Below are 27,742 nucleotides of genomic sequence, written 5' to 3' on the forward strand. Positions count from 1 at the left end.
AAACTTCCTCTCTCTCTCTCTCTCTCTCTCTCTCCCTCTCCCTCTCAGTCTCTCTCTGCCTCCCTTTCACAGTACTACAAATACATCATGTTCCTTAAATCAACTTCCCTCTGGCTATTGGTGCATAAAATTGACTATTAAAGGAATATAGTCTTTTTTTAGCTGTCCCGGGGAAGTGATACTCAAATATGATTAAAACATGCCATCAGAGTTAGTAATAAATGTGTAATGTATTCATTGATTATGTCATTTAAAGTGCTTCCTCTTGTATAGACCACATGGAAATTAACGAGGAGCACGTGAATGCATCATAAATACAATTGCGCACTTCACGGTCCACTGCCTGCTTCACTGTCCACTGTCTGCTTCTCGTTGCTCTCCAAAAACTTGTGACAAAGGTAAGTTTGCTAAAGGATTGTTATAGAGGTGGTTTCTGATGATGATTTTAGGCTTCGGGAATACTGACCATGATGAGTTCGTTGAGCTGCCGTAATCTGATAAATTACTCTAAATTAACTTCTTATTATGACAGTGAAGTTGGTGAGCGACACACTTACGGCAACGAAACGTTATATTATCAAGTCAGGAATTACTATTAGGTGTTTCGAGCATGTATCTGAATGAATTAAAGTAAAAAACTAAAAAGAAAACACGTTTCAGGGAAACTGCGCTGTCATGTTAACACAGCCAAATGTAAGCGGTTATTTAATTTGTAATGAGGTGTTCAGGGCTTATCGTACAGACCATAGACTTAGTTCATAAAGCGGCCCATTAAGCCTAATAAAGACATGGATGCTATCATCGTCAGTATATAGTAATGTAAACATTTTACAGCCAGGTCAGCTAAATAAAACAAGCCATATATGCTACTATTTGTCTAATGTGTGGCTTCACTCGCGAACAAACGACTGCCAATATTTGATACGATAAAAATATATAAATTTTAAGATACTTTAACGTTTATACGATGCAACTGCTGGTCTAGTAATGGCCAAGATACACTATAACTTCTAATCTGTCACTGGAAATAGGTGTAACAATATGGGAACTGTACTTGAACTCTCCCAAATGGTATAAACTGAGCGTGTTCCCATTCTTCCCATTCTGTCGGCACACCGTGAATGTGTCACACCACTGACGTCTGTCAAGGATTTAGGACGCCAGATTACAGGATGCTTGTGCTCAGGCATCAGGCGCTCTCCCTCTCCCCCCTCCAGTGTTTTCAGTGAAGAGCTTTTTTTTTGGAGTGCAACACACAAGGTTTCCTGTATCCAACATTTCTGTGCACATTTTAGTTCCTCTTAGTTGTCTCAACTAAGCTCTCCACTGTCCTGTCTGCTCAGATGTCTACTGCACTGAGTCTGCGTCTGCTCCACTGCTACTCAAAGCCAGGTACCACTGAAGCAGGTGTCATTAAACCATTACAGTCCATATGTGCAACATGAGAAATTGTCTCATCACATTTGTTTGTATCAACAGGCACGTTTGGATCTGGTGTCATGCGGCCTTTCAGCCTCAGTGTGCAGAGAGAGGCTTTTAGTAAGTGCTGCTACAAGCCAAGACCTTTTCATATGTGGCATTCTCACTGGGATGACCTCATGTTTGAAATGTTCGTTCCTCGTCCTGTCTGTCCTTCTTGCAGAGTATGTGAATGCTCAGGAGCTGCCAACAGACCTGAAGTCCATCACTGACCGAGCTGCCACAACCCTCCTTTGGACTGAGCTCTTTAGAGGTCGCCACAAACTGTGATTTTTATACAGATAGTGTGTGTTGTGCATGGGCTTAAAGGCTTAGTGATAATCTTTATTTCTCTTATTGTGAACAAATCTCGTGAAAAGACAAAAACCAACCAGTTATTTATACTAATAAGATGTATTAGTAGTATGTAGTCAAAGCCTGGCAGTGCGTAGTAATTAAAGAGTAAAAGATGCAGAAGTAGGCAACTAGGTATCAACACAGTACCAACAAGCCAGTACGATAAATACTAAATAATCCACAGTGTAGAATTAGATAAAAATCCACATACGATTTCCACTATTTACAAATCCCCAACAACTACCGTATTTTCTCATTTCTCATTCTTTAAAAATTCAACTTAATATTTCACAAACTAATGCAGTGGTGGTTTTGGTCCTTTTATGGAATTTCTTGATAATGAGAAAAGTCAAAATCAAAATAACACCTGAATAGTCCTTTAAGTGAGTCACAGCTGTCTTTGATTCCCTGGCAACACCTCCCTGCAGGTTTGGGGATGACCCTGAGTTACCTGTTCCGTGAACCCGCCACCATCAACTACCCATTTGAGAAGGGCCCCCTGTCACCCCGCTTCCGTGGAGAGCACGCCCTCCGCCGCTACCCTAACGGAGAGGAGCGCTGCATTGCCTGCAAGCTGTGTGAGGCCATCTGCCCTGCCCAGGTGAACACAATCACACACAGTAATACTCTGCTTGAAAGACAGAACAACGTTACTGTAAAGTTTACTTACACTCAGCAGTGGAAGAAGTATTCAGATCCTTCACTAAAGTATAGTGCTGGTGTCGCATAGTTAAAATACTCCACTACAAGTAAAACTCCTCCATTCAAAACTTACTTATGTTTAGAGTGTTGTCAGCAAAATGCATATAAAGCATTAAATAAGTAAATTGTAAGTAAAAGTACTCATAGTGCAGTAAAATGTTTTTTTACTATTATACATGATGTTCTTGGAATAATATTACTGCAGCATTAGCAGTGTGTTGTGTTTTACTGCTGTGGATGTTTAAGTTTGAGCTAAGTTGAAGTAGTCCTGGGTAGTTTAATTTGCAGCAATGCATCATGGTCACCACATGTTTGTGACATCACTGTGAGATCCACCAAAGACAACTTTAAATGAGCGTAGAAAAACAGCTCTGTTTTCAGCTTTGTGGAGATGCATTTTCCAGCTAATCCAAGTGGGTCTTTGAATAGTTTATTGTGCTTAAACAGCAGGAAACGTTTCTTAAACCATCAAGGAAAACTTAATCCTTCAATTTATAAGAAAAATCCACATTTAAAATCACCAAATCTGGATCTAATTATAAACTGAAATGTTACTAAAGCTGTCAGACAAATGTGGTGGAGTAAAATGTACAATATTTGCTTCTGAGATATGTATATAGGGTTAGGGTATAGGTATAATGTGGCATAAAACAGAACTATAAAACAGAACTTCTCAAGTTAGGTACAAGTACCATAAATTTGACCGTAAGTACAGTCCTGGAGTAAATATTCTTAGTTACATTGCACCACTGTTTATACAGTATGAAACCTGCCTAGATCAGAGCCTTAGTTGTGTACATTTTGCATGCTGCTCATTCTGCATCTCAGTGTCTCTTTCCTTGTCTCTGTCTCACATATACACACCACAACCTGTGCTTTTTCCCATGTAGACATGTATTTTACAGTGAGCAATACAGTCTCAGTTTCATTACATTTTATCTGGTGGATCATACAGCGAATTGTCTCTCTCACACACGCAAAAGCAAAAAATAAAGTCAGCCTTTATGCACTGTGGACATAATACCTATAGTACGTCCTGTATTCTGTTAACACTATGGTTTCATTTCAACAGACTAGTAAATTAATTTCCACACCCTCTGTACTCAACCTCAGCATACCTGATGCTCAGACTGAGATTAATTCAATACTGACATCTGTTTGGTCTCTTCCCTTTCTCCCCTATGTTGAACCTAAGGCCATCACCATTGAAGCTGAGACTCGAGCTGATGGCAGCAGGAGAACGACTCGCTATGACATTGATATGACCAAATGTATTTACTGTGGCTTCTGCCAGGAAGCCTGTCCTGTTGATGCCATAGTTGAGGTAAGATTGATCTTATCCTGCACACTGTGTAAGAGATTCTGTGGGGCTGAACCATGGTGGATGTTGGTAGAGTAAAACTGTACCTGTGACCCTTTCTCCTTAAAGGCAGGGTGTGCAGCTTATTTCAGATGCCATTCTTGTTATATTTGTTGAAATTCAGTCAATAAGTCAAATGGTTTGACAAAAAAAGAAAAAAAAACTAGTGTCTGTGCTCGCAGGCCTGTAATAAGCCAAAATTCGGTCTGAATGAAATGATTGGACGGGAAGGCAAACCCGATCTGCATGTCTGCCTATGTATCTATTACATATGACCGGAGTCTTCCACAAAGCTAGGCAAACGTATTGCTAAAGCTTATGTGCTAGTCTCACAAGAATGGCAGAGAAAGTTTGGCCAGGGGCAGACTGTTGCAGATTACCCAGCAGGAAGCACACGCACACACTGAGCTGAAGAATGAGAGAGGTTCACAGCTCTGAAATTTGTTTACTGTGACAGCCTCTTGTTGAGTGAGCTAACGGCGCAGAGCACAGCCTCTGAGCTGAGTGAGCAGTACCCATGAGCTAAGGGTAAAGTTATGCTCTGGCTGTTTTGCTTGTGTTTACATGACTGTGGCGTTAAACAGAGTTGTTTATTTATTGCTCCAACAGATGATGCAAATGTGTGGGTCATTATCAGACTTGACCAATTGAGCTTGAGCTGATCAATTGAATCAGGTGTGTTGGAGCAGGGAAACATCTAAAACATGCAGGGCAGTGGGTCCCCAGCACGTTCATGTGTTGTGATGGAGTGGCTTTGGAGGGAGGGGGTGGAATTGTCTCTGTGAAATACTTTCAAATTCTTGCTACTCCTGCTAGTTTCTTCAATGTTACAGACCCTGTCTTTAAATATATATTAATGAAAAGGATTCTTTCCCCGTCTTCGACTGTGACCATTCAAAACACTATGGTTTTTTTTTATTGAAGCCTTAGCTCTGAGGTGAACTTGAAATCATAAGATGCAATGTTAAATCATGCATTTCAGATTATTTCTTTAAGCAACTACTACAGCTTTCGGTTTTCTTTGAGGAGCCACTGGAAGTCATTATTTGGCACAAAAACAAAAGGCATGTCACATGGACAGTAAAACTGAAATAAAAACAATAGGACAATCTTGCAGATTGCCTTAAGGCCTTAAAGTCAATTCCTACCTTCCACAAAGGGATAAATTATTCATGTAATGTTTTTGCACTCAATCCACCATCAAAACCAAAGTGTAGAGCATTAATCTTTATATCATCTGTTTAGATTTACACCTACAGACTTTTAATGTCTTTATTTCCATCAATCCCTCTCTCAGGGTCCAAACTTTGAGTTCTCCACAGAGACACACGAGGAGCTGCTGTACAACAAGGAGAAGCTGCTCAACAACGGAGACCGGTGGGAGGCAGAGATCGCAGCAAACATAAAGGCAGACTACCTGTACAGATAGACTCACTGTCGCACCTGTACACTGCCCACAAAGGTGCATCATACCTATGCATTTCAAGAGATTATTTGTAGCTTTGGAGATATTCCATTGAGTTACATATGAGCACTGAAGCCTGAAGCCTCAGATTCTGTTGTCAGAACTGAGAAAAAACATAACGCACAAATCATATGTCTACTGTGTTGTAAAGATGAACGATATTGCACTTTATGACTTTGACTTTAAACTCATGTAACCTATGCACAATCTGTGATAGACTATTTTCTGCTGCACTTTAAATGATGGTTCTATCTGGTGGACGTTTCTGAAATACTATATTTGTGTAATGCTACTTAAGATACTAAAATAAATCATGTTTTAAAGCTTTAACCTTTCATTCGCCTGTTGCATTAAAGATGGTGCTGAATAATTGATTAGTTGTTTGACAGAATAGTACTTGCCAGAAATTTACGCTTAATAAGTCGTATAAGAATCCATCAAGAATGCCAAACAGTCTCTGAATCCACCTGTAAAAAAGTAAGGATTTGATACTTTTCTCTGTTGACTGCTGATAGAAAAAACAAACAATTTGATTCTGCTGCCTTTCTCTGCCTTTTATGATAGTAGACTACAAAAATATTTGGTTTGTTGTTTGGATATTGGGCTCTGGGAAGTTGTGATGAACATTTTTTCACTTTTTTCTGGCATCTCTACCCAACAGTTAACTGATTCATGGAGCACGTAATCATCAGATTAATCAAATAATGTTAATAATCACTAGTTGCAGCTCTGGTAGTGACTCCATTATTTAATAAGTTAACATGTTAAGACCCAACAATTGCGTTTGCTTTTGTCATACGACTCATGTAGAAAACACAGTCTTTGGTGATAAAGGATACTTTACTGGGCGCACATGGGCTACATTTTTGCAACTTTTCTGTTTAAATGTGTGATCATAAGATAAGCACACATGCTGAATCATTGTCTGTGCATGCCCTGGTGCAGCCACTAAAATCAAATGTGTTTTTACCGCTGCGGTGGTCACATGATAAGGGCGGAAACTGACTCATAGTCCACGCTGAATCTCCCGCGAACGCAGCCATTTACCTCTTTCCTCTCTTTGCAGTGACACCGGTGAGTCTGTATATCCTTCTCTCAATGCGGGCCATCCTATATTTCTCAAGTTTGTATTTATCGGGGAAAGTCAGCTAAAACAACGGGAAACTTAAAGGTGTGCTTTGAGTTGGTGAGGCGTTACGAGTGTAACCACGTGAGGATTTAGCAACTAGATTAGGCCATTGATTTTTTTTCTCCCTAGTGCTAACTCAAAGCTAACTTAGCCATTAGCTCAGTGAATAGAATGGCTTCCATGCCGTACTAGCTAACAGGTTAGCATGCACTGCTCTCCCTCATTTCACTGCTTTGTTCTTGAGACCCGCGCAATTTTCTGTTATTAAGTGTATTTACTGTTCTAGACAACCAACCTCGGATGCCTAAAGTCTGCTTGACGTTTGCAGGTCAGTTTTTGTTTTAAGTTGGCCACCAACCCCAACATGGAACACATTAATGGTCTCTCCCTTCGATTGTTCCAGTCGAACAAGAAAAAGTGCGGTCTTATGGCGCACTCAAAGTAACGGTGCGACAGTAGCTTGTTAGCTAGCTCGCTAGCTAGCAACCACTCGCGTTGAAATGCGGAATCAGAAGCGATCCTATTGCGGTTTTCGTACAAAATCAGCGTGTAGCGTTACCTGTTTTAGTTTGACTTCCAGTCTAATTTGAACACATTCAGACTGTAACGACGCGACAGCGCTGCACGTTAACGTGTCGAGCCGTTAGCCTGGATGGAAAATGCTAGAATTGGGTGTCGCTAGGTAACAGTTTGAAGAGCAGGTTGTGAATAATCCGCCCAAAGCGTAAAAACAAGTGTTTACAGCAAACTGTGGCGGTTTTCCCTACAACGTTTTTTCATCATATAACGTTAGATTGGGTATTGCTAACGCGGCTAGCTAAACGACTGTCTAAGTAAGCAGACAGGATGACGGAGAATGTGCTAACCATTCCGCCTTGTTTTGTTTAACCCAGAAAAATCGCAACCACGGCGGACTCAATGGCACAGTGTGTACCGGTGGCGGTGTTCAAGGTAAGTGGTCGCTGTGTGGTATCACGTAGCGTTATGTGCTGCTGGTCTGTGGGGTTCGTGTCGAAAATGGCACTTGTGGTACTTGGGCTAGCTGTGCTTACGGTGTGTGAACCAGTATCAGCCAGTCCGAACTAACTTAACTGCTTTTTCTGGCAGCTGGTGTTAGTAGGAGATGGAGGCACCGGAAAAACAACTTTTGTGAAGAGGCACATCACAGGAGAGTTTGAGAAGAAGTATGTTGGTGAGTACCTCCCATGATGTGTTAAATGAATGACGCATCACTACATTGCAGATGAGTTAAAGACGTAGTGACATTCAAATCGTAATTTGATTATGCTACTAAACTATCATGCATCACTCAGCTCGGTCAGATCACTCCGCTATTGGGGCCCTGCAATCTGATAAATCAGTAATGCTCTACATGTTGGCCTATAGAAAAGAAGCAAGTGCAGGAATGCCAAACTAGTTCTGAGGTAATAATGAGACATTGTTGCCACCAGAGAGCACTGACAAGTTGAATTTCCAATTGGAAAAATGCTCAACATTTGTCTTAGTCACAGTTAATAATAAAAAAAAAAAAATCATGGGTCATTATCAAAATTGTTCATGTTTAAAATAAAATTATTGGCTAATACCTTATTCAAAATATCACTGACCTCAAATATTTGTGCAGATTGTGAGATGATGTATATGTGCTAATTAAGGAATTAACTTCCTGTCCACACAGCCACCCTGAATTTCTTATATTGATCGTCACTTGTGTAACTAGACTCTTTAAAAGAGCAGTTTTCACAATTTCCTATTGGTCTTTGCTTGTAATTCTAGCTACCCTGGGAGTAGAGGTGCACCCGCTGATGTTCCACACCAATAGAGGAGCCATTAAGTACAATGTGTGGGACACAGCTGGTCAGGAGAAGTTTGGAGGCCTGAGAGACGGCTACTACATTCAAGGTGCTTTTCACAATCATTAACAAACTGTTCTGGTTGTTAAACCTTGAATAGTATTCCCACTCACTATAGATTTTATACTGAAAGTCCCTTACGTCGAATTGTGTAAAAACATCTCTCCTACCTCCACAGCTCAGTGTGCTATCATCATGTTTGACGTCACCTCTCGAGTCACCTATAAGAACGTGCCCAACTGGCATCGTGACCTGGTCCGTGTCTGTGAGAACATTCCCATCGTCCTCTGTGGCAACAAGGTGGACATCAAAGACAGGAAAGTCAAAGCCAAGAGCATTGTGTTCCACCGCAAGAAGAACCTGCAGGTAATGACTCACTAAAATGTGTCCATCCTCTTGCACAGACTGTGTGAAAAAGGAAGCGTTGGTTTGTTTTCTTGCTTGGTCTGGACTATCATTTCTAACTGGCGTATACATCTGTCTCCAGTACTACGACATTTCTGCCAAGAGTAATTACAACTTTGAGAAGCCTTTCCTGTGGCTAGCAAGGAAGTTGATTGGCGATCCCAACCTGGAGTTTGTGGCCATGCCTGCCCTCGCTCCCCCAGAGGTCCAGATGGACCCATCTCTTGCTGCTAAGTACGAGGAAGAGCTTCAAGTGAGTATAACCTTACAAGTGTTATGCCTGTTATTAGAGGGCGGTATGTACTATAGTCCAATCCAACAGCTCTTTACCTGAGCCAGGTATACATAAAAACTCAGCAGGGACACTGATTTTACATTTGAAAAGTGGAAAAAAAAAATGACTTATCCCCTCTCCCACTGTCCAGGTTGCATCACAAACAGCACTCCCAGATGAAGAAGATGACCTCTAACCTGTTCCATGAATTTTCCCTCTCCCCCCCCCAAACCGTGGACAGGAAGTTGTTGGAGTTTTGCCCCTTTACTGTAAAATCCCTTTTCAGATTTTTTATTTTTGAATTTTTTTGTTTGTTTTAAAACTAAGAAAAAAAAAAAAAACCTTGGTGGAAAAGTTGTGGTTCTAATTTCACTGTTTAAGACACACCCACCCTAGTGTTGTCGTTGGCATGGCAACGTGCTACTCTTCATCGTTGAGCACCCTCCTTTGCACTTACCCAGCTCACATAATGCTGTTGTACGTGTACTGGAAACACTAAGGGGAGTAAACTTTGAATAAAAACATTCTCAATATAATCTCTGTCTTTTTCTTCTTATTTTTTTTGTTTATTTCCCTGGACAGCAGAGTCTCCAGAGTCACAGGGATTATGGAAAACCTTTCAATTATCATAGTAGGAAAAAATGGGCATTAACATTGCTTGCTCCAATTATATTTAAATGGCACAGTACCAGGATTCTGAAACTGAAGCATTTACACCTGTGTCTTGTGTTAAAAGCCTTGTTTCCAGAGTGCCCCATTTTTGTAAAATTGATACTGAAATAATGAATACTAATGTGTAAACAGGAGAAAATTTCTTGTAGATGAATACTGCAAAACCTTAAGACATTCTCTGCGTCATTGGATTCTGGCTTATTCTGACATTTCAAACCCTGGGCAAATAAACCATCTGCACAGACTGGCATTCTTTCAGGATAATGATTTGCCAGCATTTCATTTCTTGAGTAAAATGAATGACTACCTCATTAAAGTACAACGAGTAAAAGGACAGAAAAGCCTCAGGTACAGGAAGTACTATCCCAGAACAGGACTACTGGTTGTGTCTGTAGGCACACAATGAAGCGGCTGTATAGTCTGCTGTGTGCCTGGATGGAGGCCGGAGAACACAGCTTACTGCGGCCATTCAATGGGCCTCAATAATGGAGCTTTGGTCAGATCGCCAGATGAAAAGCTTTACAAAGCTACTTCCGATCGGAGCAGACACAGTTACTGTAGCCCGTTCGACACACTGATGGCCACCAGGTGTCAGTCACGTTCTTTCATTCATTCTAAAGAGCATTACGTAATACTCTGTACATTCTCTGTGACGTTTGCCTTCTACCGGGTTCCACCCGGTTAGAATGCAGCTACATCACATACCGCAGCATTCCACAGGTTCAGACTTGTGTTGCTGCACACCGATCAGACCTTGCGGCTCCTGCTCTGCATGTGCCACGCTATAGGCCAACGAAGTGACAATCAGAAACAGCTATTTAAACAGCATGGCCCCTGAATGCAGTATGCAGGCTCTTAAAGGCTAAAATGATAATGTACACAACTGAGTTTGCTTTTAAGCATGCATCAGGAAAAGGTTATCGCTCTCATCTGGTTTGTTAAACCCACGGGTTAACCCTCTGTAGGACGGACCTCCTCTGGTTGTAAGATTTGAATGTAAAGCGATAACACAACGGGATGCTGTTTATTTAAAATTTAAATTTTACTAGTTTGCTTAGTTACCCAACACTGCGTTAAAGGCTTATTCTGGCGTATTTCACCACATGACAGCTGATATGATAGCCCTTTCTGCTGCATTCATGTTATATTACAAGAGTGGGAATAAGACTTCTCTACCAGAGTATAATGCATACTTTAGCTTTTGGATTTAAATTTGTTACTATGTAGTTATGTGTAATTAATAGTTTACTTGCTACACTGACAAAATTTATGAACTAAATAATCTAAACAAAATGTACATTTTAGTTAGTTCCTCTTTAAAAGAAACAAAACTCTAGAAATCTAATTTCTAATTGACATTGATTGTTGTATTATCAGCCTTCTCAAGACATTTGTGCAGGCTAGGCTCAAGTTCATGGCAGGCTAGTAAAGGCCATGCTTTCATCCACATAAGTCTAAATCATCATGGCAACACGTCATCTTAGTGGTTGTGAATGGAATTTTTGACTTTACAAAAGGCCAGAGGTGCCCACCCCTTCTAACCACAAACCCTCATCACATTGAAAGAAGACAATGGGTATTGTGCAGATATATTGAATATGATGCTGTGCGTTGGAGTTTATGGGGTGGAGTAAATATTTCCTACATACTTCAATTGCTGATCACTCTCAGTAAAGTTTACAAATGGTTCACATCCTCAAATCTAAATTGACTGGCTCCACCCCTCCTTCTTTCATTATCGACCTACCTTGCTCTTCCAGTTGAGGATGATCATGCGAAGCTCTGGACCTTGTGGTGAGATTGTTATTAACCTGCTTTCATCATGTTGTTTTTCAAAAGTGTGGCACCTTAGAGGTGGAGAACAGATTCATATCTGAGACTCATTTGGTTTCTTGGATGCATTTTGACCCAATTGCATGAACTGACAACATTTCAATGAACCAGATAAAACTCCTTGGCCTAAATTTTTAGCAGAGGGGCTGGTTAAAAAAGGCTATTCGTCCTACAACACCTGAATGCATCGCTGGTGCAGGTGGCTCAGGGCGTGGCTTCGTCTCAGTGAACGCGGATCCTGTGTGCGCATGCGTGAGCCAGAAAAGTGCGTTTTAGAATGATTACTGGTGGCCAGCGGAGAGACAGATTATACGGCTCCACACAACTGTTGTTTTAATCCCCTGAGCGAGGAGATTTAGCAAAGAAAAAACACTGGTCTAAACCCAGCAGCCATATTGTATGGAAAAACGACGGAAAGACTCCTGTTTTCAGAAAAAAACGTTTTCTCAGACACCTCTGTCAAGACTTTTGAGGAGTTTAATTCTCTTTCTTACTGGCGGTGGGTTTCTGTCGGACAGCTAGTTTGCCAGCTGGCTGAGGAATTCAGAGATTGGGACTAGTTTTTGAGCCATTTTACACAATATTGCGGTTTTCTCTCTGGTTTAAAGGTGTTAAACTAACCGTGTAAAAGATGAAGGATCGATTGGAGCAGCTGAAAGCGGTGAGTAGTGTCCAGGATATTAAGTTTCCTCACAGTGTCCTGTTTTTCTCTCCAATGTCGTCTCTCTGTCCGCTTTCAGAAAAATGTTTCTAATAGGAAGAAGTAAAGGTCAAGATTAGCAAAGACATTTTTGTACCATTTCCACTTTTGTACAAGAAATTGATTTAAATACTTGACACATAACTCACATATCATTTGAACCAGTCGTGCACCATGTGATGACATAACTGAGGATGGCTGTAGTAACACTGCAGGTTGGAAAGTGATTTGAAAAGGGGATGTGAAGTGAAAGGGTTTCAGTCATACCCCCATCATTTTCCGCTTCTTTGCGTGCAGCCATGTTGTATGGTGTGACAATGAAGTGTACTTTATTGTAGTGTAGTCAATAGTGTAATTGGTATCAGTTGAACCATGTTACCAGATGTCAGTTCAAAAGTTGTCTATTTAAGCAGGTGCTTTATATTTCTGTGATATGATGCAGACCTGTGTATGAACAACTATTGTTACATTTTCTCAGCCTCAGCATTGGACAGACTCAGCTGGGAATGACAACAGATAAATCATTGTGTTTTCATTGTCAGTGATTGACAGTTGCCATTAGAGCTGAAAATTAGTCAATTATTCAACTAGTATTAGCAGGAAAATAGAGTTTGGTAACCCTTTAAGTAATTCATCAAGCAAAAATGTGAAATTCATCTGGTCCCACACATGTGAGGATCTGCTGTTTTTCCTCTGTTTTGTATCAATGTGAATTGAAAATCTTTGGGGTTTGGAGGGTTTGCAACACAAAATCGAGCAACAAGATGTCACATTGGACTTTTGATGAACATCTTTAAGTATTTTCTTAAACGTTGCAGAGAAAAGGATGAGTCAGTAATACAAAAATACACTAATCATGCTGAATGTAGGGAGTATTAAAATGAAACCAGCATCTATTTTACTTTTTGAATGTAGCTGTCACTATCAGATTATAAATCTTGCGAAGCACTCATCATCAGCAGTCAACTCACTACCAACAGAAATATCCACTGTATTCATCTTTTCAAAATTGAGTTCATGATGGTGAATAAACTTGCTGTCCATGGCGGTGAGGCCTTGATCCAATTGTAACCTAAGTCGGGATGTGTTGCCATAGCTACCTGAAACTGCTTGCCAAATATTTGCAGTGTTTAAAGTTGCTGAACTGCGGTATCCCCCCCCCTCCAGGCGTCTGTATCTCACACAGCTGGCTTCTTTTCAGGGAAAGGAAGTACAGATAGCAAGGGAAGTGGGCCGATCATCGGTTGGGAAGTTGACTCTGTATATGTTTAAACCTGTGAAAGTGAGTTCTCTCGTCCTGGTCGCCTCCATCCCACCACTTTCTCCAATCCGCCCTCCTCTCTTTCTTTATCTTTACTCTTTATCCACACTCACCCACCGCCTTTATTTTCCTTCCTCTCTAATGTTTAACTCGCTGGTAGTAATCTAGGCTGCATATTGGTGCTTGTGTGTGCGGACATGCTTTCATGTGAATCACCGGTGTGATCATGTCACCTGATATACTATGATACACTCTGGGAAAGAGGAGCAAAAAGAAACGCTGAATTGTAGTTAAATATGTAGCTGTGGTCACATGAGATGGCTTTATTGCATGCTGTTTAGATGCCTCTGAACATAGTGTTACTAACACAGAGTACAATACTATTGTAGCAGCATTGCTTTACCACGAATTGAGGCTTTCTGTTCCACTTCCTTCATGGTATTTTCTAATGGGCCACAGGGTTTCCCCACAGTGTACTACACGCCTGGTGGGCCGCCATTCTTACTTTGCCTCCTCACCTGGCTCAGATATCAGCACAAGGAATGGAGGAAACTGTAACAGGACTAGCATGGCTTCCTCTGCAGCACACGGAGTCTTTAAATCCCTTGTCAGATTTTAGCATCGCATTAACACAAGTCCTGATGGAGTGTTTGGGCTTCTGTCACCACACTGCCGTAAATCTGACCCCAGGTCCCAGTCCTGCTGCTGTGATACTAGCAGCTCATTTTCTAAATCATCCCGTGGGAAAATTTGGTGCATAGGGCTACAACTAACAATTATTTATATTATTCCTAAATCTGCTGGATATTCTAATCTATGAAATATCAAATAACAGTGGAAAAAAACACAATAGTACAGTTTCCTAAAGCCCAAGATGCTGCCACCAAAGATATTTACTGAAATTAAGACTTGACTAAGAAAAGCTGAAACTCTGCAATGGTTGGCATTCTTGTTTGAAAAATTACTTAAATGATAAATCAGTTAACAAAATAACAGCTGATTATTTTGCCAAGTCAATGGACTTATTGACTAATGAACTGCAGCTCTCTAAAAGTGATGCTACATGTTATTTTTACTGTATGTAACAGCTTTTTCAACTCAGTTTAGCCTCTGTTCACCTTCTTTCTCAACCTCCAAGTAAAGTGCACTGGCCGGTACTGTTTCGTCATTTATGACCCTCGGAGACAAAGTCTGACAGTTAATCACCTCCTAGTTTCTTTAAGATGACGGAGTCACAGGAAAGGAAGCGCAGGAGGAGGCTGGACATTCACAGTGGCCGTGATTGGAGTCAGACTTGCTGGATAGTTTTGTACATGATAATAAGTTATGCAGGTCACAGGCAGTTATTGTGCCTGCAGCATGTATTATTATATTTGCTATATTTTCTATAATATGACACAGTGTTATCATCTGTGTGTTAAGAAAGCTAGTTGGGTTGTTGTGTTCGAGAGGATCACTGTGTTTCAGTGTTAAACCTCCGTCTAGTCCCTCGCCTTGTTGAGGGGACTTATGCAACATGACATATGGTGCTTTGTATGCAAAACAAGCATAATTCAGTTATTTCAGTAAAAGGAAAAGGCCGGCATCTAAGCATCCATAGCACATCAGTCACTCATGCACTCATATGCAGCATTTGTGCTATGTTTCTAATCTTGATGTCCAGTTGTTCAAATGTTATCCGATTTTGGTTAAAAAAAAAAGAGAGAGAGAAATCTCGTTTGCTGCTTCATGGTTCACTCTGTCAGTCAACATTTTGGCACAGTAGCACAGAGTGACATTAAATCTAGTTTGTTAGTAGGTTGTTTATTTAGCTTTCAGAAAATAATGATTAGAGGATGGCTGTTATTTTCAGCATTAGACACTATTGCAAGAAATGTTGTAAAATACTGGTTAGTGTGAATCTGTCTCTACAGTGAGTATGCCTTTCAAACATTAGATACCTCACACTTAATCTTTTTCAAAACCACAACTAATCATAAACGGTTGCACGGTGCATTAAACAACCTCCAGTCCCCATGTAATAAGTCAGAAACTATAAAAGCTGAATGTATTATGGATAATATTTTGATCTAGGCTGTGTTTGGCTCAAGTTTGTTCTCATGTCCTCTAACAGTGATAATTGTCTACATGTCGAGTCATAAGACGAGCAAGTGAGGGATGTAGGAAGTGAGTTTTCCTCACTGTTCAGATAAAGCCACTCACTCTGACTGCTACTGTCAGTATCTAACTGTTGTTGCATAGAAACAAGTGCTTGTGTGTGTGGTCCGTTTGGTGGGTTAAAGCATTTGCTGCACACGTTGGCCTCTTTCCTCTTATTTTGCTGAATGACAGAGATGCTGGAAGGAAGTGAGTGCTTGTTCTTATCTCTGTATTGCAGAAATGCTGTGTGAGGGAGCATAATGTGAGTGCCACAGCTGTACATTCGACAAATAACTCACTGAGAGACTAAAAACCAGGGGTGCATCAGCATGTGTGTCCGGGAAACTCTGTGGTCACAACTGTTGGTTGTTAAAGCAGCCCGAACCAAATAGGCTCTAGGCTACATTTGCAATTCAAATTGTAGATGAGGGGCAGAAGTTGAAAGACCAACTAAAACTCAGCATTTGAACGGAAACAATGACGTGTTGCTGTAGTAAATGTAAGTTCGCATCAGGGAATCTACTGATTGTTTTCTCAATCAATCATTTCATTTATAAGATGCCTGAAAATCAGTAACAGGCAAAGTTGATGTATTAAAATGGCTATTTTTTTATTCAACTACCAGTCCAAATATAAGGGAAAAGACAAAACACACTCAAAATACTCATATCTGAGAAGCTGGAGCGATTACATTTTGGTCAGTTTTGCTTAAAAATGACTAATGCCGTTAATCAATTATCAAATAGATGGCTGTCAACCGACTGCTTCATTAATGGACTAATTGTTGCACCTCCAGCTCCAAGTTCAGTTTAAAATTATTGTATTGTTCGTTGTGTAATCCAATAACAAACCAAGGAACTAACGTAGTTAGAGAGAGATCCTAGTGCCCCTTACATGAGGTGTAATATTGATGTTCACTGAGATCATTAGTTGAGATTGAGGCAGAGTCAGGTGATATGAGGGAGCAGGGAAGTCGACAGGTGTGTTGGCAAACTTTTTCCATACCGTAACTTTGATCTAGGCTGACTTTCTCCAGGAAAGTCAAGTGTCCAGACTTCAGACTCTAAGCCACCCTTTACAAAACAGAAACACAAACAACCACTGCAATCATTCAGCAACACTCTTCAGGTGCTTAGTGAGAACATATTTGTCTGAGAAAAAGCAGAAGTTTAAAGGGAGGGAACAGTGAGCTTTTTTCCCCCTCCACCTAACACCGTCACAGCGTCACAGCGTCACAGCATGGCCCTGTGATGTCTGTTTACACTGCACCTTAACTGTGGTTTCTTAAAGTCAGTTGAAAACAGGTTGAGTTCCTGGAGCCTGGCCCTAGTTCCACAGCGTGTAAATATTCACCGGCAGTGCTGAGGTCTTTGTGGCTAACCTGCGGCACTGCCCTCTGTTTGTTGACTGTCCCATGTGACATATTTATGACTTCAGCAGAGTGACGCTTTCTGATAAAAAATTTACTGGGTGTGGGCTGATTAGGGCCAGACCAATATTTCTGACTGGTGTCTCATTCTGACCTGATCACCAGGAGGCAATTTCATCAGTGAGTGATTGTTCATAGTCTAAATGTTGTTCTAAAGTCATGCAGTTCTGGGAAATCACTGAGTATTTTTGTAATGTAAATATTTCCACAGAATACTGGTCCATTCAATATTAGTGGAATAAAAAACATGTAGCATTTAAAAACTGTTTACTATTGAAAATGGGCATTTAATGATTCTTAGTTTTACTTACTTGTTCTTTGACTTTGCTTTGATTGTTTAATTTCCTGGTTTAGTCATAATTCTGCAGACAGAATAAAACAAAGTTTCATGTTGGAAAATATGATTATGCTCATTCTTGCTGAGAGTGAGAAGATTGATACCACTCTCATGCCTGAACGGTAAATATGAAGTCACAGCTAGTTATCTTAGCTTAGCATGAATAGGACTGACACAGTTAGCCTAACACTATACAAAGGTAACAAAATCCACCAGCACAGTTAAAGATCACTAACTAACAGCTTATATCTTTGTTTAATTTGCACTAAAAGCCGAGAGTGAAACCAACAGGTTGTCATTTTACGGGCAGTTGCGTGGAGGACAATTTAACTTCCTGGAGTCTCAGCTTCTAATGCAGTCAAGAAGTTGGAATCATTTAGTGATTATAAAAAAAACAGTTGTTGTGGAAAAACATGTTTATATAACCCAGAAAGTAACGTATAAAAAAATATACAGTTATCACTACCGAAACTTGTATCTTACACAGGCAGAGTTGCAAATGAGTTTGAAATGGAAATGGTTTTGGGAAGCATATTTTGGCCCCAGGTTAGTTTGCTTAGCAGGTGTCTTTGTAATTGCTACCAACAAAGGCTGTATTTATTCTGCATATTTATCCAGGTGGATGTGTTATAGAGCAAGACTAGTGGGTTTTGTTGAGCAGCTTTCAACAACCAGGCGATTTAAGTGCTGTACATCAAACCTAAAGAGGCATAATCACAAGAAAAGAAACACAATATGATATAAAAAGACACATAAGAAGGATTAATGAAGAGTTGAATAGAATAGAGGACGAATGATGAATAGTGGACATACATTGCCAGACAGACGTAGGGAGGTTTTTCTGCTTTTATTCCAGTGAACACAAAGAACATCGGAATGAACCTTAAATCCTGAGATTGAGTTGTTGATGAAATACTTCAGAAAAACATATAATATCCTTCGCACGCTCTCTTTGGCCGGCTGGGACCGCATGTACTACTCTGACAGCCTTTGCTTTTATCCTGCTAGACGTGTGATCAAGATGACGACGAGGTGGAGATTGCTGTGGACAACGCAGCCTTCATGGACGAGTTCTTCTGTCAGGTCAGTGCTGCTATCAGCGCTTTAGTGTTTGGGGTTTCTACATCCTTTACCTCTTCACTTGTACTCATGAGGGAAGATATATAGTGGTGTGTGTATGTGTGTGTTTCAGATTGAGGACATCAGGAACAGTATTGATAAAATCGATGAGAACGTGGCTGAAGTCAAAAAGCTTTACTCGGTCATCCTGTCTGCTCCCACATCAGACCAAAGTAAGACACCACTGCCAGCTTCTTCCTTTACCTGCCCGTTCGCTTCTCTCCTGCAAATGTATTCACTTCAGCCTGCTCACCTGGGGTCACAGTAAAGATGTTTTTCTTACCTAACCCCAACCCTTACTAAGTTTTTGGTGCTGCTTTCTTTTTGGGTCCCAAATTGAAATATATTGGACTTTTGGAAAGAGAAAAAGGCCACAGACTGTTTTCACATAGAACTAAATCAGTATGCTAAGTATTGTTGTAGTCATAAAGTCATAAAAAACAAAAAAGTATGTTAATTAATGCAGCTTCACTTGTCTAGAATATTTCAGAGAATCAAGGCATAGCATTCGTAAGATGGCAGCATCATTTAAATGTTAACTTGATTTGAGAATCAGTTGGGTTTTTTTATTAGCATTAAGTGTGTGTGTCCTCTCACAGTGATGCAACACACTCAGTTGTTTATTACCACACGTCTCTTCCTTCCCAGAAACACAGGATGACTTGGAGGCAATCACCAATGACATAAAGAAGATGGCCAACAATGCAAGAAACAAACTCAAGAGTGAGTCGCCTCCCACTACAACACACACGGCTCGTCAGTGAGAAGAATTGGGGATGTTTAATGGATTTAATGTGAAATGTTGACTGGAGAATTGAGCGATGCTGTGATGTGTAGTGTTGTTTTCTTAAGATGAATCATAAATCAGTAATCTGGATTGCTTCCCAGCAATCGAGAGGAATCTGGAGTCAGAGGAGCAGGAGAGGGTGTCAGCTGACATGCGGATACGTAAATCACAGGTAAATGATGTCTTCTTGAACTGTCAGGTGGTGTCCAGTTTATGCTGGTTTTAAAGGAACCCTCCTAAGATCTTATGTTTATGACCAAATTCGGATACAGTACAGCAAAAGCACAGTGTGAATACTAAAAATGTCCAATATATTCGAACTTTTAGAAAAATGTGTTTCTCTTTATACCCCCCTGCGGGTATACAAGAGTCAGTTCAAAGCAGGGTGTGAATGCTAGTTTGACCATGGAGCCATGTTTGGATTCTGAACCAGGAACTTGGAGGCTGCAGTGATGGAGGCAAAGCGTTGCCAGTCTCAGAGGAGAGTGTGGCAGCATTGGTGCAGCAGGGATCAGTGCAGGAGGGAGTCATATTTAAATGGCCCGCCTCGTTGTGAGAATGAGCTATGATTGGTGTGACTGATAAGAAACGCTGATTCAGTCAGTGGGCTGTCAGCTGACTACAGCTGGGCCATATGACTTCCATGTTTTGCATTAACTACTAGTTAATTCGTTTCAATTCATTTGTCATGAGTCTGACATTAATGCCTGATTTCAAGAAGACAAACTGTCAGTACATCTCTCAAGATCACGTATTTGCTGATATATTTTTTCCCAGCATGCAGTGCTGTCCAGGAAGTTTGTGGAGGTTATGACAAAGTATAATGAAGCCCAGGTGGACTTCAGGGAGAGGAGTAAAGGACGTATTCAGAGACAGCTAGAGATCAGTGAGTGACACCCACATACACTGCCATAAAGTCACGGTCACACACTCTTCCTCTTTGTCATTAACCTTTTCCTCTCCTCTCCTTTTTTTCCCTCTCCAGCTGGAAAAGCAACAACAGATGACGAACTGGAGGAGATGTTGGAGAGTGGCAACGCTGCTGTGTTTACTGCAGGGGTAAGTGTGCGGGTGCTCATGCATTCCACTGTTCTTAACAGCACTCTAACATTCACTTTGCCGCAACGCTAAAAATTATGTGGTTGAACTGAGAAACAGCCATGTTGTGGAGTTGCTCAGTCACACTCCAAACGCCTTGTATCAACCAGTTAAAGATTAGCTTTGCTTGGGATTTTGCCTTTTGGCCTCAAAGTTAGGTTGCTCTCTTGTGCCTTCTTAAGTGCTTAAAACCTCCTTTGACACACTATCTAACAGCTGTTGGGCAATTCTTTTAAAAAAAAAGAAAAAAAAGCAAATGCAAAGACGGAGAGATGAAGATCAGGAAAGTTTACCTTTCATGAGAGCACTGCAAATGTTCAGACACATCTTGAAAGAAAGTGCTGTGTTGTATTGCTTTGAGCTTTTTGCATCACAACCATGTGTGCACAAAGCACTCCGACCTGTGAGAAAAGAAAGCTTCTGTATGCCTACTTTGCTGAGAAGGTGGCTGTTTTCAGCACAGTTTGGGAAGAAAGTCTTGAACAGGGTTACATGAGTCAACTTGACATTTACAGATTTGATAACAGGTTTACATTGCCTTTCAAAACTGGCCAGACCAGAGCAAATCTGACCATAACTGTAAATATAAAGAGTAATTCATACTGATATAATCTTTAGAGTACAGTATCTTACTTGAGGACACCTTCACATGTGGACAAAAAGTGGAAGATGTTTCTTGGCTAGTGAGGAATGGCTGGTTGCCAGGTTTTATAAAATGAACTTTAGCTAGCCGCCTGTACAGCTAGGATGCAAAGCAAAACCACATCTTAGCCAATTGACAAAATATTAAACACAACCCAGAAACAAATCTTCCTTCAGACTCGGATGTGATGTGCATGTCTGTACTGACCATGAGTGGTGACAATAAACCTCTCCTCTCCACAGATTGTGGACTCTGGCATCTCTAAACAAGCCCTGAGTGAGATTGAAGCCAGACACAAAGACATTGTCCGTCTGGAGAGTAGCATCAAGGAGCTGCACGATATGTTTGTAGACATCGCCATGCTGGTGGAGAGCCAGGTACAGTCCTCTGCATCCACCTGGCCATCATTTCATCTCATCTACTTTATTCATTTATTCACTCTTTGCATTCATTCTTAACCTTTTCCCATGGCTTTCCAAACCTGACAGTATCCGACTCATTTTCTCCTGTTTTTCCCCTCTACCTGTCTCCACTGTGGTCTGACTATCAATCCACATCTGTCTCTGTTTCCTCTTTTCCAGCTCCCTGCCTTTCTTATACCTCTCTTTACTCTCCTCTGCCACCTCCATCTCATCACCCAACACCGATGGAAGCAACATGAACGCATTTAGTAAGATGCACGAGTGAAGCTCCATTGTACACTCCAGAGCAGATTCACACTAGAATGAATACAGAAACACATTGTTGATCACTCAGTCACTGTATGTATACATGTACAGAAGTCTAATCACACATTTCTTGCTGCTTGCACCATGCTTTCTGAGGGAAAAGCTTGTTTGAGGTAAGGGCCACACTCCTGCTGTTTGTTGTGTGATTAGCATAGATCTGACTGTGACTCCTTGTGGAATAATTACTGAGGCTGTAAGACCTTCAGTTGAATTAATGGCACAAGTTTTGACTTTATAATCACCAAGACTTCAAAATATTGGTCTGTGAATTTCTATTGCATCTGAAACCAGATATATTAAAGCCAGTGCACTATACTTTCCCTCTGTGCATTGCTCTGTATGTTAATGATTGTTGTTGTTTTTTCTTTTTTTAGGGTGATATAGTAGACAACATAGAGCAGAATGTATCCAAGTCAGAGGACCACATAACGGTAGCGAAGGAACAGACCAAAAAAGCTGTAAGGTACCAGACCAAAGCACGCAAGGTAATGTAATTTAGCCAAATGCTGCAACAGTCTGCTTGTGACTTCTTCCTGTTTTTCTTCCTTCCTAAACACATTATGCTTTTTGCACAGTGTGACACATTTGAACTACACCATTTGCATACAGATCACAGTCCCTCAGCCTGCAGACACATTGCCAAACACACACACTCATCTGTTGCTCTCTGTGTGCTTCACTCTTCGTTTCTCTCTCTTTCGCTGTTGTTTTATTTTCTCGCGTTGCACCGTGCCCCATGTTAGGGTGGGATGATTGAAAGGATTGAGAGCAACATGGACCAGTCAGTGGGCTTTGTGGAGCGGGCTGTAGCAGACACTAAGAAAGCTGCAAAGTTCCAGCAGGAGGCTCGCCGTGTGAGTGACTACAGTTAGGAAGAGCGGTCTGGTTTCCCAAAAGCAACGGAAATAATTTTATTTTATCATCAACAATAGAACAAAGGTGTCCCTGAGATCAATGCTACCAAATTTAAATACAATCCTATGGATGCTTTTGTTTGCTTTAACAGGCAGTATGAAAATGAGAGAGAGAATCAAAAGCACTACATTGGATACCACAGGACAAAGGTCGAGTCAGTTTCAAGTTCACAAGCCTGGCCTTGTATTAGAGTAGGATTAAATAATAATCCTCAACTTTTGCACAATGCAATGTGACATAATTTGATAAGGTGTTGTGTTGTCAAGCAAATGCATGCAAGCACATGTTCATGGTAGAGTACTTTGCTGTGTTAAAGACAGCTTGCTGTGCAGTGTTTTAGCATCTAATATGTCTTCAAGCTCATGGATCTGTTGATCAAATGGGCCGCCCCAGGTCGTATTTCACAGTGTTACCAGTTCCTACAACAGTGTGGAGTTAGTTTATGAAAAGTGGAAAGAAGTTCCTTTTTAACACAAAGATGCTTTTGGGAAACCTGCCTGACAACATGAGGACCATGCTCACCATTGAGACCCTGATCTCCACCTTGTTTCTCACCTGTGATGACTTGTGGTGAACCCCCCTACCTGCTATGCTCCTGAGCCTCCACCACCCTGTGACCCGTGGACACCTGTGCTTTGAAAACCACTGACCTGCCCAGCGCCAAGACCCAGAGCCAAGACCGACCTCTCCCACCTTCTTATACACACACACACACACACACACACACACACACTCACTGACGGCTTCCACACTCTTTTTTTTCTCTGTCGTCTCTCATCAACTTAACCTTAACTTTGTCTTTGTTCACAGATGGCTCATGACTGCTGCATTATTCTTTGGTTTTGTCTGTTTTTGAAGATATTGCTCATTAGCTTCAGGCTTCTACAGCTTGTGTGTAAAAAAAATAGCCTTTGTATTGACAGATTAATATAAAAACTGTTGTGCCAAGACAAAACTGGTTTATCACAGTCAAGCAAGACTGATGCACTGAGTCGGTGTGGTTACCAAGCTACAAAGAGAATCCATGATATTTGATAGGGCCATTGTTTCCTTATACCGTACATATTCCCTCATACAAAACTAATACAAATACAATATAAAATACAGTGGTAGAGCCCTTAATTGTTGCGCTTATGCATCAATTAAGGATATTCTTATTGTCGCTTCGCACTGAGCTTGTCCTAATAGTACGGTATGTACTTGGTTGTTCCCAACAGAAAGTGGTGATAATAGTGGTGGTTGTGCTGGTCTTGCTGGCCTTATTAGCTCTCATTATCGGCTTGTCAGTGGGACTGAAGACAAGCTGATGAGCTATTTGAATAAGAGGAGAGCTAAGGGTGAGTAAATCTGGAGCAAATAACCTTAAAGTGCCACAATGGGTGTGGGTATGAAGCATACTGTGGGAAATGGTTTGCATGCTCTTTTCCTCAGGCCGTATGTGTGTGTGTTTATTTTCTTTCTATCCAGAGGGCTTTCTTGAGGTGTGTTTGTGTGTATTTGAAGTTCTTGGGTGTGTGTGTGTGTGTGTGTTTTTTTATCTTCTTGCCTCTGGTTACTGCTGAACAAACAAAGCAGTGCTATTAGTGAGTTAGTAGAACACAGTTTCAGCTGGTTTTTGGTCTATGGGCTCACTTTCGTGCTCATGTTCCCCCTCATTAACGCTGTTCTCCCTTTGTCTCTGTCTCTGTATCTCCCTCTCTGCAGAAGATGATCATTATCGGTGTGGTCTGTGTTGTGGTTGTTCTCATCGTCATCACTATCATCCTCACTGAAACACTATAGCAGGACCGACATCAGTTTCAATTTCATCATCCACTCCATCTTATCCTCCATCAGCTGGCCCACCAAAGAAAGAACGGATGCTCTATGTGACTTCATATGGACATTATATTTAACCTGCAGATGCACAACTTGTCAAATTCAAAACAAAAAAAACCCCACACATACTGGGGGAAAAGATCGCAGAGACTTTTTGACCTTTGTCCAATCAGAACTGTCCTTCCTGGTCTGCAGGGGGCTGTTTGACACCCCTCTGGTGACATTTGGCTGCAAATGAGACTGAAGCTGGCGTGAGGTACATCACCTACTGAACCTCTGCACAAGAAAGGGAAAAGGGATGTGAAAAATAACTGATCATAACATCACTCCAGTGTCACTAAACATTTCACTCTTCAAAATTCAGTGCCAAGAAATCTACCTGGAAGTTTTTGTCCTCTAAGATTTCATTCAATGTCTCACCCTCGTGAAGTGCGCCCCCCCGCCTTATCATTATTTCTTGCCTGTTATGAGCCTCGACACATTTTGAGATTGAAAAGCTAGCTACTGTATGTTCACTGTATTGGGATTTTGTTGGTTTTTGGGAGTTCCAGCACTTTCACAATTCAAAATATGTCAAAAATATATCTGTGATTAAGATCACGTGATCATGTAAATAAGAGAATTGTTGTTTTGTGTGTTGTTGATGTCTAACTCAGTTCTTTATCTTGAAGAGGACTGGTGTGCTCACTTATGATCCTTCAATTTAGAGAGCCCAGCAGTCCTGATTTTAAATGTGAAGGATGGTGTTTATGGAAATGCATTTCATGGACAGGTGGAGCTAAGATTAGCAAACAAGCAAAAAAAAAGACAGGCTAAGGGGAGAGAGGGGATGCATTCCCTGCTTAAAGATTCATCAGAGCACTGCATCACCTGAGAAGCGTGCCTGAGTATTTGTGTCTTTGCTAGCCTTTTAAAATGTTAGCCTTTTAATTATAAAGACACGATTGTCTCTGCTGTTAAAATGCTGTAAAACATAATGTTTTAATGCCAAAGGCTATGAACAGAGAGACTGCTAGTAACACTAGCTTTTTGCCCATAAATGCTAGAACAGCCTTTGTATTTATTATACTTTTTGATGACGCGTTGCTAAGAAATTCGCACATACAGGACAAAGTTTAAATGGACACTTTAATATACAGTATGGTCTTCTCGATTGGGGGCTTTTTACGAGTGTTAGATGCTTTTTTCCTGGCATGTTTAGATCTCATGCACCTCAGTAATGCAATACTGCATTAGTTTTTGCTAGGTGTGCCTAATAAATTGCCAACTGATTTTAATACCGGTTGGCCACCATCATTTCATGTGGCCTTTTTTTCTTGTCAGAGGAAACGTGTCATGCCGACAGTTTATTTAACCACAGTGCACATATAGACATCCAGCGGCTTTAATAAGACAGTTAAAGCAGGTGACTCCCGCTGTGCATATTTCAGACACCGTTTCCAATCATAAAAGAGAAGAGCCAAGATGGTCCATTTTAATCAACAGCTATTGACCATATGTAGGAATATGAAATACAAAGACAACTTTGTAATTGTCCTGTGTATTATGAGGGCCACCATCACTGAGAGAAGTCCAGAGCCTGAATGGTGCTTCTGCTTGTGCAGGGAGCTCTTAAAAGTGAGACCCCTGCCCTCCCCAGCTTGGGTTTTTGATCCTGCAGTCTGCTGTCTTTAGCTTCTGTCCTCAACTATTCAATCTTAATGTTCCTATTCAGCCTTATTCTTCAGCCTGCAATAAGAGGAGGAGCAACTGAAGCTGCTGTACACCGTTTTAAATTAAGATGCCAATGATTTTAAAGGAAATTAAAGATTTTATGTTTTGTAATGATTGGTTGGCTGGCGTTTCCTTCCCTGTCCGCCCTGCTGCACTTTGTGACTGTCAGAGTGTGAAATTTCACACTTTTTGATGACTGCATGCTATTGAAGAGCTATGTGCATGCTTTTTATGGGATGGTGGCTGCTGTTGTCAGCAGTGTTGATACAGCTTGTTAACCACTGTGTGTGACAAAGTACAGCTTCTAAAGACTGGTGTCAAAGAGGAGGTAGGTGTGTGTTTTTTTTCTCCACCTTTCTTCTCTCTTTACACACAAACACACACACACACACACACCAACCTATGTGACCCGTTCTCCTTTTGCTCAATCATTTCCTCAATCCAGTGTGTCCATAAATGTGAATAACTGTGTTGTGTTTGTGTGTGGACTCATGAATCTAAGGCCAGTGTCTGCTGTGGTCTGACTCCTGTACCGTTTTTGATTAATTCGACAGAAAAAGATGATGATTACACTGTGCTGTGCCATCATTGGAATCGTTGGGTTCTCCTATCTCTACAGCTTCTTCTCATAAAAGCTCTTACACAGGTAAAACACCTGCATCAGCCTCTCACACTATAAAGTCTGTTCTTTCACACTACATGTTGAATTAATGCGATTATTCTGTCTTTGTTTTAGTGATTCTAGGAGAGAGGGTGTCGAGAAAAAAATATCCTGATGTCCGTTTTTTCTTTTTTTTTACCTTTAACAGTATTTAAATCTGTTTTAAAATCCAATAAATTACAAAAAATCTACAAATTGAACCATATCAGTCCTGTGCACTTACCCTTCAGTTAACCATTTTAATTTAGATTATGTTCTTGCTGTATGAAGTGTTTTAAAAACGTGTTAGAAATGTGTAGCTTTTTCTCAGTCTGCCTGTTCACAACCAGATGGCCTAACTTGTGACTTTGAATAGTTTTGGGTAGTCATACAATAGTCTGTCGCCTCCTGGTGGTGCACAGAGGGGATAATCATATTTAGAGAAACTATAATTATCAGGTAATTATTCACAATGATTCATTTAAACTAAGTGAAAATACATTCAAATGATTTTTGTGGTGTCTAGGCTCCAAAGGTCAATTGGAGCACATACATTTAATTATGCTCTGAACAGCTAGGTAGTGTTTTCTGACTTGTTTGTTGTCATAATTTGAATAAATTGTGTGTGATTTTGTTGTGTGTATGCGTCTGTGCCGCTGAAGCGCTTGTACTGATGGTCTTTTCTGTAACAGCGGCTGTCACCAGCTCACTGGCTGCGTGTCAGCCCAGTAAAGCCTGTTATGTAATAAAAGATTTCTGTGCGTTGTGCTGAGTGTCGGTGTGTGCTTCGTCTCTGGAGGTTTATGCATCAGCTGCTCGGCTTTTTGCGTGGAGGGATGACTGGATCTCTGCCACCAAACAACCTTTTACTCTCGGGCCATCGTCCATGTTATCTGTCCCGTGTTTA

The 27,742-nt window shown here is 40.9% G+C and overlaps 3 protein-coding genes across 5 annotated transcripts; all 3 read left to right on the forward strand.

Annotated features, from left to right (window-relative positions):
* Positions 1 to 366: 366 nt before the first annotated feature.
* ndufs8b (NADH:ubiquinone oxidoreductase core subunit S8b) lies at positions 367 to 5,672 on the forward strand. The gene is made up of 7 exons (XM_070836873.1): positions 367 to 398; positions 1,344 to 1,392; positions 1,480 to 1,539; positions 1,643 to 1,732; positions 2,244 to 2,416; positions 3,713 to 3,841; positions 5,175 to 5,672. The coding sequence occupies exons 2-7, from the start codon at positions 1,344 to 1,346 to the stop codon at positions 5,304 to 5,306; spliced, it is 633 nt and encodes a 210-aa protein (XP_070692974.1). The 5' UTR covers positions 367 to 398; the 3' UTR covers positions 5,307 to 5,672.
* A 662-nt stretch (positions 5,673 to 6,334) lies between these two features.
* Positions 6,335 to 9,539, forward strand: ran (RAN, member RAS oncogene family). Its single transcript, XM_070837206.1, has 7 exons — positions 6,335 to 6,416; positions 7,365 to 7,422; positions 7,579 to 7,663; positions 8,248 to 8,373; positions 8,503 to 8,690; positions 8,812 to 8,982; positions 9,155 to 9,539. The coding sequence occupies exons 2-7, from the start codon at positions 7,390 to 7,392 to the stop codon at positions 9,197 to 9,199; spliced, it is 648 nt and encodes a 215-aa protein (XP_070693307.1). The 5' UTR covers positions 6,335 to 6,416; positions 7,365 to 7,389; the 3' UTR covers positions 9,200 to 9,539.
* Positions 9,540 to 11,795: 2,256 nt separating this feature from the next.
* stx3b (syntaxin 3b) lies at positions 11,796 to 26,987 on the forward strand. Of its 3 annotated transcripts, none has more exons than XM_070836375.1 (11): positions 11,796 to 12,169; positions 18,383 to 18,457; positions 18,567 to 18,666; positions 19,142 to 19,216; positions 19,382 to 19,452; positions 20,058 to 20,166; positions 20,266 to 20,339; positions 21,264 to 21,398; positions 22,124 to 22,234; positions 22,493 to 22,603; positions 26,750 to 26,987. In XM_070836375.1, the coding sequence occupies exons 1-11, from the start codon at positions 12,140 to 12,142 to the stop codon at positions 26,825 to 26,827; spliced, it is 969 nt and encodes a 322-aa protein (XP_070692476.1). In that variant the 5' UTR covers positions 11,796 to 12,139; the 3' UTR covers positions 26,828 to 26,987. The 3 variants fall into 3 exon arrangements, with proteins under 3 accessions (XP_070692476.1, XP_070692474.1, XP_070692475.1); XM_070836373.1 differs by lacking the exons at positions 22,493 to 22,603; positions 26,750 to 26,987 and adding exons at positions 23,882 to 24,001; positions 24,369 to 26,339; XM_070836374.1 differs by lacking the exons at positions 22,493 to 22,603; positions 26,750 to 26,987 and adding an exon at positions 24,369 to 26,339.
* The last annotated feature ends 755 nt before the right edge of the window (positions 26,988 to 27,742 follow it).

Source organism: Pempheris klunzingeri, chromosome 9 (genome assembly GCF_042242105.1).
Source record: "Pempheris klunzingeri isolate RE-2024b chromosome 9, fPemKlu1.hap1, whole genome shotgun sequence".
NCBI classification, from domain to species: domain Eukaryota; kingdom Metazoa; phylum Chordata; class Actinopteri; order Acropomatiformes; family Pempheridae; genus Pempheris; species Pempheris klunzingeri.

Coding starts and splice junctions, on each gene's coding strand:
- ndufs8b (XM_070836873.1), top strand. CDS start 1,344: ATGTCTACTGCACTGAGTCTGCGTCTGCTCCACTGCTACTCAAAGCCA. Junction 1,540..1,642: donor TGTGCAGAGAGAGGCTTTTA/GTAAGTGCTGCT, acceptor TCCTTCTTGCAG/AGTATGTGAATGCTCAGGAG. Junction 2,417..3,712: donor AGGCCATCTGCCCTGCCCAG/GTGAACACAATC, acceptor GTTGAACCTAAG/GCCATCACCATTGAAGCTGA.
- ran (XM_070837206.1), top strand. CDS start 7,390: ATGGCACAGTGTGTACCGGTGGCGGTGTTCAAG. Junction 8,374..8,502: donor AGACGGCTACTACATTCAAG/GTGCTTTTCACA, acceptor CTACCTCCACAG/CTCAGTGTGCTATCATCATG. Junction 8,691..8,811: donor ACCGCAAGAAGAACCTGCAG/GTAATGACTCAC, acceptor ATCTGTCTCCAG/TACTACGACATTTCTGCCAA.
- stx3b (XM_070836375.1), top strand. CDS start 12,140: ATGAAGGATCGATTGGAGCAGCTGAAAGCG. Junction 18,667..19,141: donor TGCTCCCACATCAGACCAAA/GTAAGACACCAC, acceptor CTTCCTTCCCAG/AAACACAGGATGACTTGGAG. Junction 22,235..22,492: donor ACCAGACCAAAGCACGCAAG/GTAATGTAATTT, acceptor GCCCCATGTTAG/GGTGGGATGATTGAAAGGAT.